Source organism: Bradysia coprophila, chromosome IV (genome assembly GCF_014529535.1).
Source record: "Bradysia coprophila strain Holo2 chromosome IV, BU_Bcop_v1, whole genome shotgun sequence".
In the NCBI taxonomy this organism is placed as follows: domain Eukaryota; kingdom Metazoa; phylum Arthropoda; class Insecta; order Diptera; family Sciaridae; genus Bradysia; species Bradysia coprophila.
In genome coordinates, this window is record NC_050738.1 from 5,323,049 (window position 1) to 5,334,002 (window position 10,954).

The following is a 10,954-nucleotide window of genomic DNA, read 5'->3' on the forward strand; positions in this document are numbered from 1 at the left end:
AAAATTAGAGGTGTGCGGGTCGTCGATGTTTTAAATGCCTTTGGCGGTTTGATCTGTTTAAAGGTGGACGTTTTAAAAAGCCAACCTAACCTAATCTCTGTGAAGAGTGAACTCGACTCAACTCAAAAAAAAAACTTCTAAAAACCAGACGCAACCTAGTTAAACATCTTGACTGTGTTAAATCTACTTTAGAATGTCCACAAATAACGCTTGTTTCTTTCGTCCCTCCTCCACGTGAATACTATCATCTGTCTTTAAAACAGAATAAAAAAAGCTGAACCCAGTCCGGGCGGTCAGGGTGTTTTTTTATTGACCTGCACATCTCTACAGCCAATCAAAATGGTCGATTGTTAATGCGAAAATTCTTTATCTGCTAGCACACCTCTGGAGCTAATCAAAATGTTCGATTATATATATACAGAAATCGTTATCTGCTAGCCTGATTTCCGTTTTGGTTAATTGGTTAGTTTCGTACTTGGTTGACGATGAATTGAGATTAACCTATCACATACGACTATTCATCTGTTATCGATAACGACGACGAAAATAATAGCAAGCTCTGGGTAACATGGTCCTTCATAAAGTAAAATGCATGTTAAAAACATTGAAGTACAAGATTTGAAATCAACAGATTGAAAATACTTTGATCGATTGAAGTAATAGACCAGAAAATAATAATGGTCATATGCTTGCCGTCTGTAACAGGTTAACGGTTTAAGACTTATAGCCGTCAAATCAAATAATGTTTTTCAGAAACGGCTAATCATCTGTTATCGATAACAATGATACAAGTAAGTAATGGCCTCTGAGTGATTTGGCTTTATGTAGTGAAATTAGTGGTACAACAAATGAAGAGTAAAAGATTTCGTATCAAACACGATACTGATTGAAATTTTAAAGAAAGGCTAGACGTTACACTCAGAAAGGTCTGGTCACCTTACGACCATTCCAAATTTACATACAACCTGAAAATACTAAGAGAACATTTTGTTTTTTTTAAATTTCAAAATAGTCAAAATTGGGAATCAGCAATACCACAGCACTGCTCCTAGCATGAACACTGAGTTGAGTCAAATTTGGAGGCTTTAGTGATAAGAGCTACCGCTTCTGATTGATTGTATTGTATAGTATGTTTTAACTGATTTCGATGAAAACAAATTCATCTATCTTTACAAAAGAAACGCAGTGTGTACTGTGATTTCATCAGTCTCCAAAAAATTTCTTTGTTCATGCTAGAAGCAGTGCTGTGGTACTACTGATGTGCTATTTCACCTAAATATTCTATTCATTTATCTTGGCTGGTTTGATGAAGAAATTAAAAAAAAAGAAAGAAATCTTATGTTTGGAGCATCATCCGAGTATGACTCACTCCCCAATCCACTGAAAATGATTTTATAAAATTTTCATTATTTCCCGTATACTACAGAATTTAAGCTAAAATACATCCGAATTCTGAATATTTATTTAGTAGCGCTGTCCTGGAAGCGTTCACATAACACGTTAGCAAGCATACACAAAAAATAGCAATAGCAAAAGCCAAGCGAGTTCTCAAGTTCTTATGTAATAAGTGAACGATGCTTGGTGACTTATAATAATCTCGACATCTACACCAGTGTATGATGGTTTTATTAACACACAAGATTTCCATCGTGATATTTGGGTATACAGAGAATTCGGGGAATGTCGGAGATTGATTGACGTGAGGAGTTTGAGAGAGAGATTTTTTATCCCACCACGGGGTCCTCTATCTTAGACCACAAGATCATTTAAAAACTCATCAGTCACTAAATTTTCGACATTCCACTGGATACAGATCTCCATCGAATGAATTCAATATTTGAGCTAAGAAAAATTCGAATCCGAATCATATTGCAGCGTTTCAGTAATTTTTCGACAATCGATTAATAAATTATTATTGTTAAACACTACTAATCTAACCGATAACTGGTCAGATAAAAAATTATTTAATGAAATACTTCACTCTATCGCTAAAGCTCTAAATCGCTAATTGATAATTCGGAAAAATTGATTCCATATTCTTGCTACAAATAACGATTATGAAGCTCAATTGTTTATTACTGTTGCGCCGGCCATGGAGCAGGTTTCCAAGCAATCATTTGAGGATATAAATTTGGGAGAATTAGGAGTTAATCAGGCCTTTCTAAATATAACCTCGTATCATTCCGCTAAATTATGGATGTACACGTTGTCAGAAGATTGTGTGCGAGTAAGTTACCGGATTTTCGATAAGAAATTCGTCTGAGATCAATGGATATTGAGTCAAATTGTGTTTAGTGTCCATTTACAAAATTTCGAGAAATCGCAGCGTCGAGTCAAGAGTTAGTGAAATTTGGTGCCTCTCGTTCTTTGGAGTGGAAATTCCTTGATGAGGACCATGGACGGTATGCATTTGGTAATGAGTAAGTGTTTCCTAAAAGAGACTTCGTAATTAGACTAAAGGCAATATTAGAGGGTGCTTTGTCAGCGATCGAACTTTACAAAAATGTTTTTCTTAAATACATTTTTGCAGAACAATATTTTGTGCAATAAAACCGACAAATATTGGACCACGTGGAGTTTACAATATAGACATACATGCAGGCCATTGCAGTTATGACGTCAGGCTGAATCCCGTAAACTATAATTTGTGTAATGCCTCAAATCACTTGGAGGCTGTGCCTAATTTTTATCATTTTTGTTTCGTTCATGTTTTCAGCTGTTCTCTACGCATTGTTAATCCTAGCTGCTGTACTTGCTGCTGTATACACTAGCAATTACATTTACAGGCGATACAAACGGACAAGACAATCGGTATTGACTGAATCAGATGAATCGGAAAAGCCTAAACCGACGAAGGCTCGAGTTCGTAGTTTAGATGTCTTCAGAGGGTAAACGGATTAGAAAATTAGGTTTTGATCTTTGGTTAAAAGTTGTTTTTTACAATAGGGTAGCCATCGTAGTAATGATCTTTGTTAACAGTGGCGGCGGATCGGTCTGGTGGATGGAGGTATGATATAAGACGAGGAGCAGATAAAAAAACAAAATCCTTTTGCACTCAAAAGGAAATCCTCTGCGCCTCGATTAAGAGAATAATTCTTTTCGGGAACGAGAAGTGTATCCGTGACTAGATTGAGGGCACATAGGGCAGTAATATTTATTTTGAGAGCGTAAATAATTATTTTATGAAGTAATGACAGAAAAAGATAGATAAAACGTTAATCCCTCGCTTCGCTCGTTTGAAAACTTCACATCTAGTGACAATAAACAACATCGTTTCGCAACTTGATGCATAAATAACTACTACGCGATAGGTCTAATGGGTCTAAAACCTATTACGATAATTCTCTCTATGTGAGAAGAGATAGAAATCGTCATATAATTGAACTTTTCTAATCATAGACTCTAAACTTAAAATTAACTGCGATGCCACTCTCCGAATTATTTTGGAAAGAAATGTTAAAATAAGATTAGCAAAATGTTATCACGCAACGTTATCAACATAAACAAGGATGTTTTAATAAACTGAACGCCGAAAACAGTAATGTAGTGATAAAGCATGAAACAGCAATTAAGGTAGATGAAATGATATCTTCGATTTTGTTCTCTTCTAATGACGATAGACCTTTCAATCTTTTACATACTGTAACCGTATCACCATCTAATTATTGAATATGTTGTACCTGAAGGTATTTTTTCGCACTAGATGTCGATTGTCGACCCGAGGCGAAGCCGAGGTCGACAAGACGTCGTGTGCGAAAAAATACCGGCATACCTACCGTGGTAGATACAACGTTTTTCGCAATTTCGGGCCATAATCACCTTTCCAATGCAAAACATGTCCTACATTTTTTTCTAAAATTATTGTGTATACAGAAATTCATTTGAACGATCAAGAAGGCTGCATTATAATACACATTGCAATATGATGTAAAGAGACGCGTAGAATGAAATCGAGTAGTCAATGCTTAGTATATACGCTTCAACAATACGTTCGGTATAATTGTGTGACTCTATAGCCGAATGGCTAAAGTCGCTGCTTTGTGCTCAAAAGCCTTTTGGTGTCGGGGGTTCGATTTCTGGTCAATGCAAGATTTTTATTTATAAAAATTTAGCCTTCGTTGCAGGTAATAGGTTCATTAGCGTGCGAAAAAAAAGTTGATAACGCACTGCGTGCGAAAAAAAAGTTTATATTGCGCTGTGTCCGGGAATACAGTGAAATAAATACCTTCAAAACGACATTAAATGGATGCATGGAAAGGTGATGATTATGGACCAGAATTGCGAAAAAAATCTATTACTTCATTGCATTCAACATATAATTTTTTACATAAGAAAACCTCGAAGAGAACATTAGTAGCTTGTCGCTTATTTATTGTCTTTATTTTTGACGACGGATGATTATAAATAGCCAAATGAGGTGAGGGTTACTCACTGAAGAATTAGGTATTTACAGCCCATACTTTGCTAATGACAATGGCAACACAGCGGTTTAGTTATTTGACTCTCAATTTCACCATATTTTCTTATTTCACTTTAAGCACGCCACATGGAATGGGTTATATGTTGCTGATTTGGTATTCCCGTGGTTCTTATGGATAATGGGCGTGTGTATTCCCATTTCGATTAAGTCACAGATGTCTCGAAAAACGAGTAAAGCAAGAATTTTGTACACCATACTGATTGTACGTACTCTGTGTTTATTTTACGAACAATTTCTGTCTAAACTTTACATTATTACAGAGATCCATAAAATTGTTCTTTATCGGATTTTGTTTGAACACTAGAGGTGGTTCGTTTGAGGAAGTCCGGATAATGGGAGTGCTTCAGCGTTTCGGAATTTCTTATTTCATTGTGGCTTCGATACATGTTTTAGTATATGTTGAACCGAAGGATATTTTACCCGAAGTACGATCTCTGCATATCCTTTATCAACCATCAAAAATTCAACTCATGATCTTCGTTTTCTCAATTTTTAGGGAAAATTGAAACGAGCCCTGTATGACATTCAGATATTGGCATTCCAATGGTTCTTAATATTATGCATAACTGCAATGCATGTAGTAATAACGTTTGGTTTAATAGTACCTGACTGTCCTCGGTAGGATGAGATCCTCTTCTTAGATTAAAAGCTTACTAACCGTTCGCTTAATAGGGGTTATCTCGGACCGGGTGGCAAGCAAGACAATGCAACAAATCCAAATTGCATAGGCGGTGCAACCGGATATGTGGATGAGCTAATATTGGGTCCAAAACACATATACAGATGGCCAACAGCTGGATCTGTGTACGATGCATCAGCATTCGATCCCGAGGGTATGGTTGGCTGTTTAACGACATTTCTTCAAGTTTTCATCGGACTTCAATGCGGAGTCACTCTGTTGGTGTACACCGGTTGGAAAGATCGCGTAGCAAGATTACTAATTTGGGGCATAGTTTTGGGAATAATTGGTGGCGCACTTTGTCTGTTCTCACAAGACGGCGGTGTTATTCCAATCAATAAGAATCTGTGGTCCTTGTCGTTTGTATTTGTGACATGTGCTCTGGCCTACCTACTACTGACTTTGTTCTACGTGCTAGTCGATGTGCTGAACTGGTGGTCAGGTACGCCTCTGGTATATGCTGGCATGAATGCGATTCTTCTCTATGTGGGGCATTCGGTAATTGGTTCGATGTTTCCATGGCGATGGAGCATCGGACCTATGAATACGCATCTGGTTTTGTTGGTCGAAAATATGTGGCACGCCGGAATGTGGGTCGTTGTCTCTTATTATTTTTATTGTAAAAAGGTTTTCATCAGTGTCTAATAAAATGGATTTTTGAAGTCCTCGGCGAGTTTTACCCGCTTTACAACTCAAATGATAAAAAGTTACCCAGGGCCTGTAACTGTTACAATCCAAAGGTAAAAACATTTCACGTTAGGTTTCAACGATAAAGGTTTTGCAGACAGATATGTCTTTTGTTGTCGACAACGATGAAGAAAATAAAAGATGAGCTGCTACTGAAGAGATCGTATGTTGCAACATCAATATACAAATTAATGAAGTAATAGATTTTGAATATCTTGAATCTCTTGAAAATGCTTCCAGAAATAAAATTATTTGAGGAGAATGCCCGTCATCAATATTTTAGATGAAGGACTTACTTGGTCAGACCATAATGAGCCGTTTATAAAGTGCGCCCGCAAAAAATGACGAAATTAAAACCTCTGCGTGCGATAGAACTTTTTTAAAAAATTTCGAAAATGTATGAAGCGTACGCCTTTGTCTGACATGCAATTTGTCACATTTCTCTTATAATTACAAGTTGACGTAGAACTTAAAAGTGTCCCTACACACTTTGCATGTGAAGACGTTACCTGTAACTTTCCTTTTTATTTAGGTCCACCTTTTGCGTGGATCAGGTTCATTGACTGACTGATTTTCTCAATAGATTTTTGTAATTGTAACAAAAATATCATAAAATGGTCTTGCTCAAGGCAGCTCTTTGCCTTGTCATAAATTGTTCATTCAATTTGGCGAGACAAAAATTCTTTTGGGAATATCTCCAAGATACCCGTCCGTTATAGCTCATCTTCGACCTAACATCAGGAATTTGATTTTCCATCGAATAAAAAAAAAATTGGAAATCCGTTGAGGATTACACAAGTTATCGTGTTATCAAAGAATGAACGAAGTTTGACAAACATTTTCTGTATTTAAGGTTTTTGGTCAAACATTTTAGTGTTGATCATCCGTAAAACCCATGACTTTCAGGCAAGGGAATTAACCAAACTTTACACAAAACAACAAATTTCCTCACGGAGAACTCGCCCGTATATCAATAACATTTGTGGTAAAATACGATATCACTTTCTTATCGTCGACTTCCTCTAAAGTTTTCGGAATCCAATTCGGCTTGTGCGTTTTATCGATTATCGCCGATCGCACTCCCTCGCTAAAATCGTTGCTATCAGTGTCGCCGTAAAAATTTTTGTACAACGAAAAGTCAGCCGAAAGCGCTTCATTTTTGCTGTACTGTTTCAGTTGAAACTCCCGGATTATGTGAAAGGCCAGTTTAAGTGCCGTTGGCGATACATTTGATAATGTTTTCAGGATTTTCGACGAGAACTCCGTTCTATCTTCTTTCAAATTTTCCACAATCTCCTCCACAGAACTGCCATTGAACAGCTGTTTCACTTTTTCGGGTTCGATCGACCATTTATCACTTTTCTGTTGGAATTGAGCGATTGTCTGCGAAACGGTTTCGAAATCCGTCTTTTTGAGATTGATGAGCTCATCCTCGAGTCTATCCAGGTCTGTAGAATTCACATAATTTTTCGATAGGCCCAGATTGACGATATCCGATCCAATAAACCTTGTACCTGTTAAACCGATCCACATGCCAAAGTTGTTTGGAAGTCGCGCCAAGCGATAACTTGATCCAACGTTATAAAGTCCGACAAAAACTTCTGGCATAGTGAAAAGTGTACGCTCCGTGACAATTGGATGGCTCGATAAGAATGTTACAGCTGCTCCTTGACCAATACACAGTTTATCTGCCAGTACAATCACAGGCTTCTTATATTCAGCTAACCGTAACAATCCACGGTAAAATCCGATGCCGCAATCGAAGAAGAACTTCTTATCAGACTTTATGATTTGGGTGAATTGAACGACATCACCGCCAGCGCAGAAGCCCGCTTCATTTCCCTTTATTATCACCGCAGACACACCCGTATCATTTTCGAAGTCACGTAACAGCGTATTAAGTGTACATTGCATTTCAATCGTCAAAGCGTTCCGCTTTTCGGGACGGTTAAATTGAATGACGGCTTTGTCTTTGCGTCGAGACACAGTAATACACTCATTACTCAAAGACGAATAGGCTCTTCGACTAAAGTTGTAAAGCTGGAGGTACCGGTTTATTCTCATTGTCACACTTAAGCACTGCCTGAATGAACTGGCTTTGTCGTTTCTACTACTTAATGTCTGCAACAATTGAGGTTGTCACATTTACGCAACGTCTTGAAACCGTGTTTTGCTTTTATTATCAGACATTTTTCGAGAATAGTTTAATGAACCGACTAAAGTTGAGTGTAAAAGTAGATTCGACTTTTACTAAAGATTTTCTCAATTTTCGTACTTCTAATTGCCCTTTCCCCCCTATAAAACTCCCTACAAAAATACATCATCCGGTAATCATCACCGGGCAATCCACTCGCAACCATTGAGTGTACAATAGACAATACAAATTGCTCGCAACACCTTTCACACAAATGGTGAACCGACGTTAGGCAATCATTTTTTGTCCGCGGAGGGTCTATAGATAAACACCAAACTTTTGACAGTTGTTTCAGTTCAGAAAACATCAAGTCAGTGTACAAAGTGCGAGAATGATATTAAAGCGGTGCCACCAACTAGTCAATCTTAGCCGAAGAGCCTATTCGTCTTTGGGGGATGAATGGATCAATGTGTCTCGACGGAATGGCAAAGTCATTATTCAATTTGATCGTCCCAAAAAGCTGAACGCGATGACGATCGAAATGCAGTACAGATTTGGTGTGTTGATGCGTGACTTCGAAAGTGATTCGAGTGTGTCAGCTGTAATAATAAAGGGGAATGAAGCTGGCTTTAGCGCTGGAGGCGATGTTGTCCAATTCGTGCTATCACTGCAGAATGATAAGAAGTTCTTCTACGAATGCGGAATTGGATTTTACCGCGGACTGTTACGGTTATCCGAATATAAGAAACCTGTGATTTCACTCGCAGATAAATTATGTATGGGTGGAGGAGCAGCAGTAACATTCTTATCGAGCCACCCGGTTGTCACTGAGCGTACAATGTTCGCTATGCCGGAAGTCTTCATCGGATTTTTTCCAAACGTCGGAGCAAATTATTTTCTGATGCAACTGCCGAACAACTTCGGAATGTGGGTCGGTTTAACAGGTGCAAGGTTTATTGGATCGGATATTATCAATCTCGGTCTGTCGAAAAATTATGTGAGATCGACCGACATGGATACACTAGAGGATGCACTCATCAATCTCGAACAGGCGAATTTCGAAACCGTCTCGCAGACAATCGCTCAATTCCAACAGAAATGTGATAAATGGTCGATCGAACCCAATAACGTGAAGCAGCTGTTCGGTGGCAGTTCTGTGGAGGAGATTGTGGAAAATTTGAAAGGAGATGGCACCGAGTTCTCGTCGAAAATTCTGAAAACATTTTCAAATCTATCGCCAACTGCACTCAAATTCACATTTAATTTGTTACGGGAATCACATCTAAGACAGTACAGCAAGAATGAGGCGTTTTCTGCTGACTTTTCCTTGTACAAAAATTTTTACGGCGACACGGATGGCAACGATTTCAGCGAAGGAGTACGGTCGGTGTTAATCGATAAAAAGCATAAACCGAATTGGATTCCGAAAACGTTGGAGGAGGTCGACGACAAAAAACTGATATCGTATTTTACCACAAATGTTATTGATATTCGGGCGAGTAGTCCATGAGCTTTAGGAAATTTCTTCTTCATTTTGTTAACTTTTTTTTATTGTTAATAAAAACAGGAAGTTATGTAACTCACTCTGCAATTTTCAGATACTTGACAATTTTGGTAAACAACAAAAAACAAAACAGAAGTCGCTTGACAATATCAAGTTACCATTTGCACTGACGTTTTTCTGGTAAGGTCTCAAATCGTAGCTTGGGTAACCTCAAGATTTTTCTTAACTCAAGATTCTTCTTCCTTCTACCTTCTCTCTCTATTTACTGAGAGGAAGTTACTGTCAGCGATACCTACGATATTAAAAACCCACTAAATTCTCAAAAATAATATCTTCGGTCGGTTGTGATAAGATCAATAAAATTGCAGCCGATACTCCAACCCAACTCTTTGAGTGCCTTAGTTCCCATCCTTTTGTGATGCATATCGACTCCTTCCTTCAACATTGATTCTATTGAGCTATTCCTTTGCTCAACGGCAGACGAATGGAAAAGAAGACAGTTTTTGTTGCGGATGAGGGCTCTTTAATTTTAATTAGGAGAAGATGGCCTAAGACTATGAATTCCTCTTAACTCCGTACCATGAAACATTTTTTTACACTGCATAAATGTTTGTCCTGAGACGTAGGAGTGCTAACCTATGTAGACAATGTGTATTAGACATATTGTATATCTCAGTCAGGTGACACTATGGAAAAGTTCAATCGTTGTCAAAGTTAATGTGTTGTCACGACATTAGAAATAAAATTTTTCTGATTTTTCTTGTTACCGACTGAACAGGCACGTCTGACCTATAAATACAAATTTTATTTTAAAATTTCATTCTTCATATGGTACTTAAACTATCACTTTGGTTTCCCAACCCAGAGCCGAATTATGGTTTTCAGCGCTAATAGTAAACTATCTATAGTGTCGCTGTTGACTGTTTCCAGACTACTACACGAAGCAAATATTGGTCCAATTAAAAAACAGATTACTTTTCCGGAGTCCTGAGATCATGAACTTTACACTTTATTTAAATAAAATCCGACGATACAAATTTTCCCCTTGATATTAGTAACAGTGGATCTGTTGTAACGATATATTCGCTACATAGCGAAGCGTCTTTCTGTTGATGAGGTAAAAGAACAGTAGACGATAAAAAATCACTGCCGTTTAGAACCGTTCCAGACGCTGTTCAGAACTGTTCCAGTCTCCAGAAAGAAGAAAAAAATCTGCATTTTGGCATCAACTTTCCAAGACTTCTGTTGCCTTGCAACACAAAAGTACTGGGTTCATTTATATGTGAAACGATAGTGGGTGAGACCAGCTACAACGCCGCACACTCAGTTCCGCGGAACATCCATGTTGCAGAGAAGGCGGACTCTCCAAACATTTGCTATAGTTTCGGTCATATCTCTCGTGGATGTACTCGCACCAGCCAGTGCCTGTAGGTCTTTCCAAAGCCTTTACAATAATTTAAAAAAGTTATT

The 10,954-nt window shown here is 38.0% G+C and overlaps 3 protein-coding genes across 3 annotated transcripts; 2 read left to right on the plus strand and 1 right to left on the minus strand.

Annotated features, from left to right (window-relative positions):
- The first annotated feature begins 2,002 nt into the window (after positions 1 to 2,002).
- Positions 2,003 to 5,823, plus strand: LOC119066702 (heparan-alpha-glucosaminide N-acetyltransferase-like). The gene is made up of 9 exons (XM_037169300.1): positions 2,003 to 2,227; positions 2,296 to 2,420; positions 2,531 to 2,649; positions 2,717 to 2,888; positions 2,947 to 3,007; positions 4,539 to 4,682; positions 4,741 to 4,905; positions 4,977 to 5,098; positions 5,153 to 5,823. The coding sequence occupies exons 1-9, from the start codon at positions 2,093 to 2,095 to the stop codon at positions 5,802 to 5,804; spliced, it is 1,695 nt and encodes a 564-aa protein (XP_037025195.1). The 5' UTR covers positions 2,003 to 2,092; the 3' UTR covers positions 5,805 to 5,823.
- A 971-nt stretch (positions 5,824 to 6,794) lies between these two features.
- Positions 6,795 to 7,910, minus strand: LOC119065992 (3-hydroxyisobutyryl-CoA hydrolase, mitochondrial-like). Its single transcript, XM_037168199.1, has one exon. It carries the CDS (start codon positions 7,908 to 7,910, stop codon positions 6,795 to 6,797), a length of 1,116 nt encoding a protein of 371 aa, XP_037024094.1.
- A 599-nt stretch (positions 7,911 to 8,509) lies between these two features.
- On the plus strand, positions 8,510 to 9,490 carry LOC119065993 (3-hydroxyisobutyryl-CoA hydrolase, mitochondrial-like). The gene has a single exon (XM_037168200.1). The coding sequence runs from the start codon at positions 8,510 to 8,512 to the stop codon at positions 9,488 to 9,490; it is 981 nt and encodes a 326-aa protein (XP_037024095.1).
- The last annotated feature ends 1,464 nt before the right edge of the window (positions 9,491 to 10,954 follow it).

Coding starts and splice junctions, on each gene's coding strand:
- LOC119066702 (XM_037169300.1), top strand. CDS start 2,093: ATGGAGCAGGTTTCCAAGCAATCATTTGAGGATATAAATTTGGGAGAA. Junction 2,889..2,946: donor AGTTTAGATGTCTTCAGAGG/GTAAACGGATTA, acceptor TTTTTACAATAG/GGTAGCCATCGTAGTAATGA. Junction 3,008..4,538: donor GATCGGTCTGGTGGATGGAG/GTATGATATAAG, acceptor TTTCACTTTAAG/CACGCCACATGGAATGGGTT.
- LOC119065992 (XM_037168199.1), bottom strand. CDS start 7,910: ATGAGAATAAACCGGTACCTCCAGCTTTACAACTTTAGTCGAAGAGCC.
- LOC119065993 (XM_037168200.1), top strand. CDS start 8,510: ATGACGATCGAAATGCAGTACAGATTTGGTGTGTTGATGCGTGACTTC.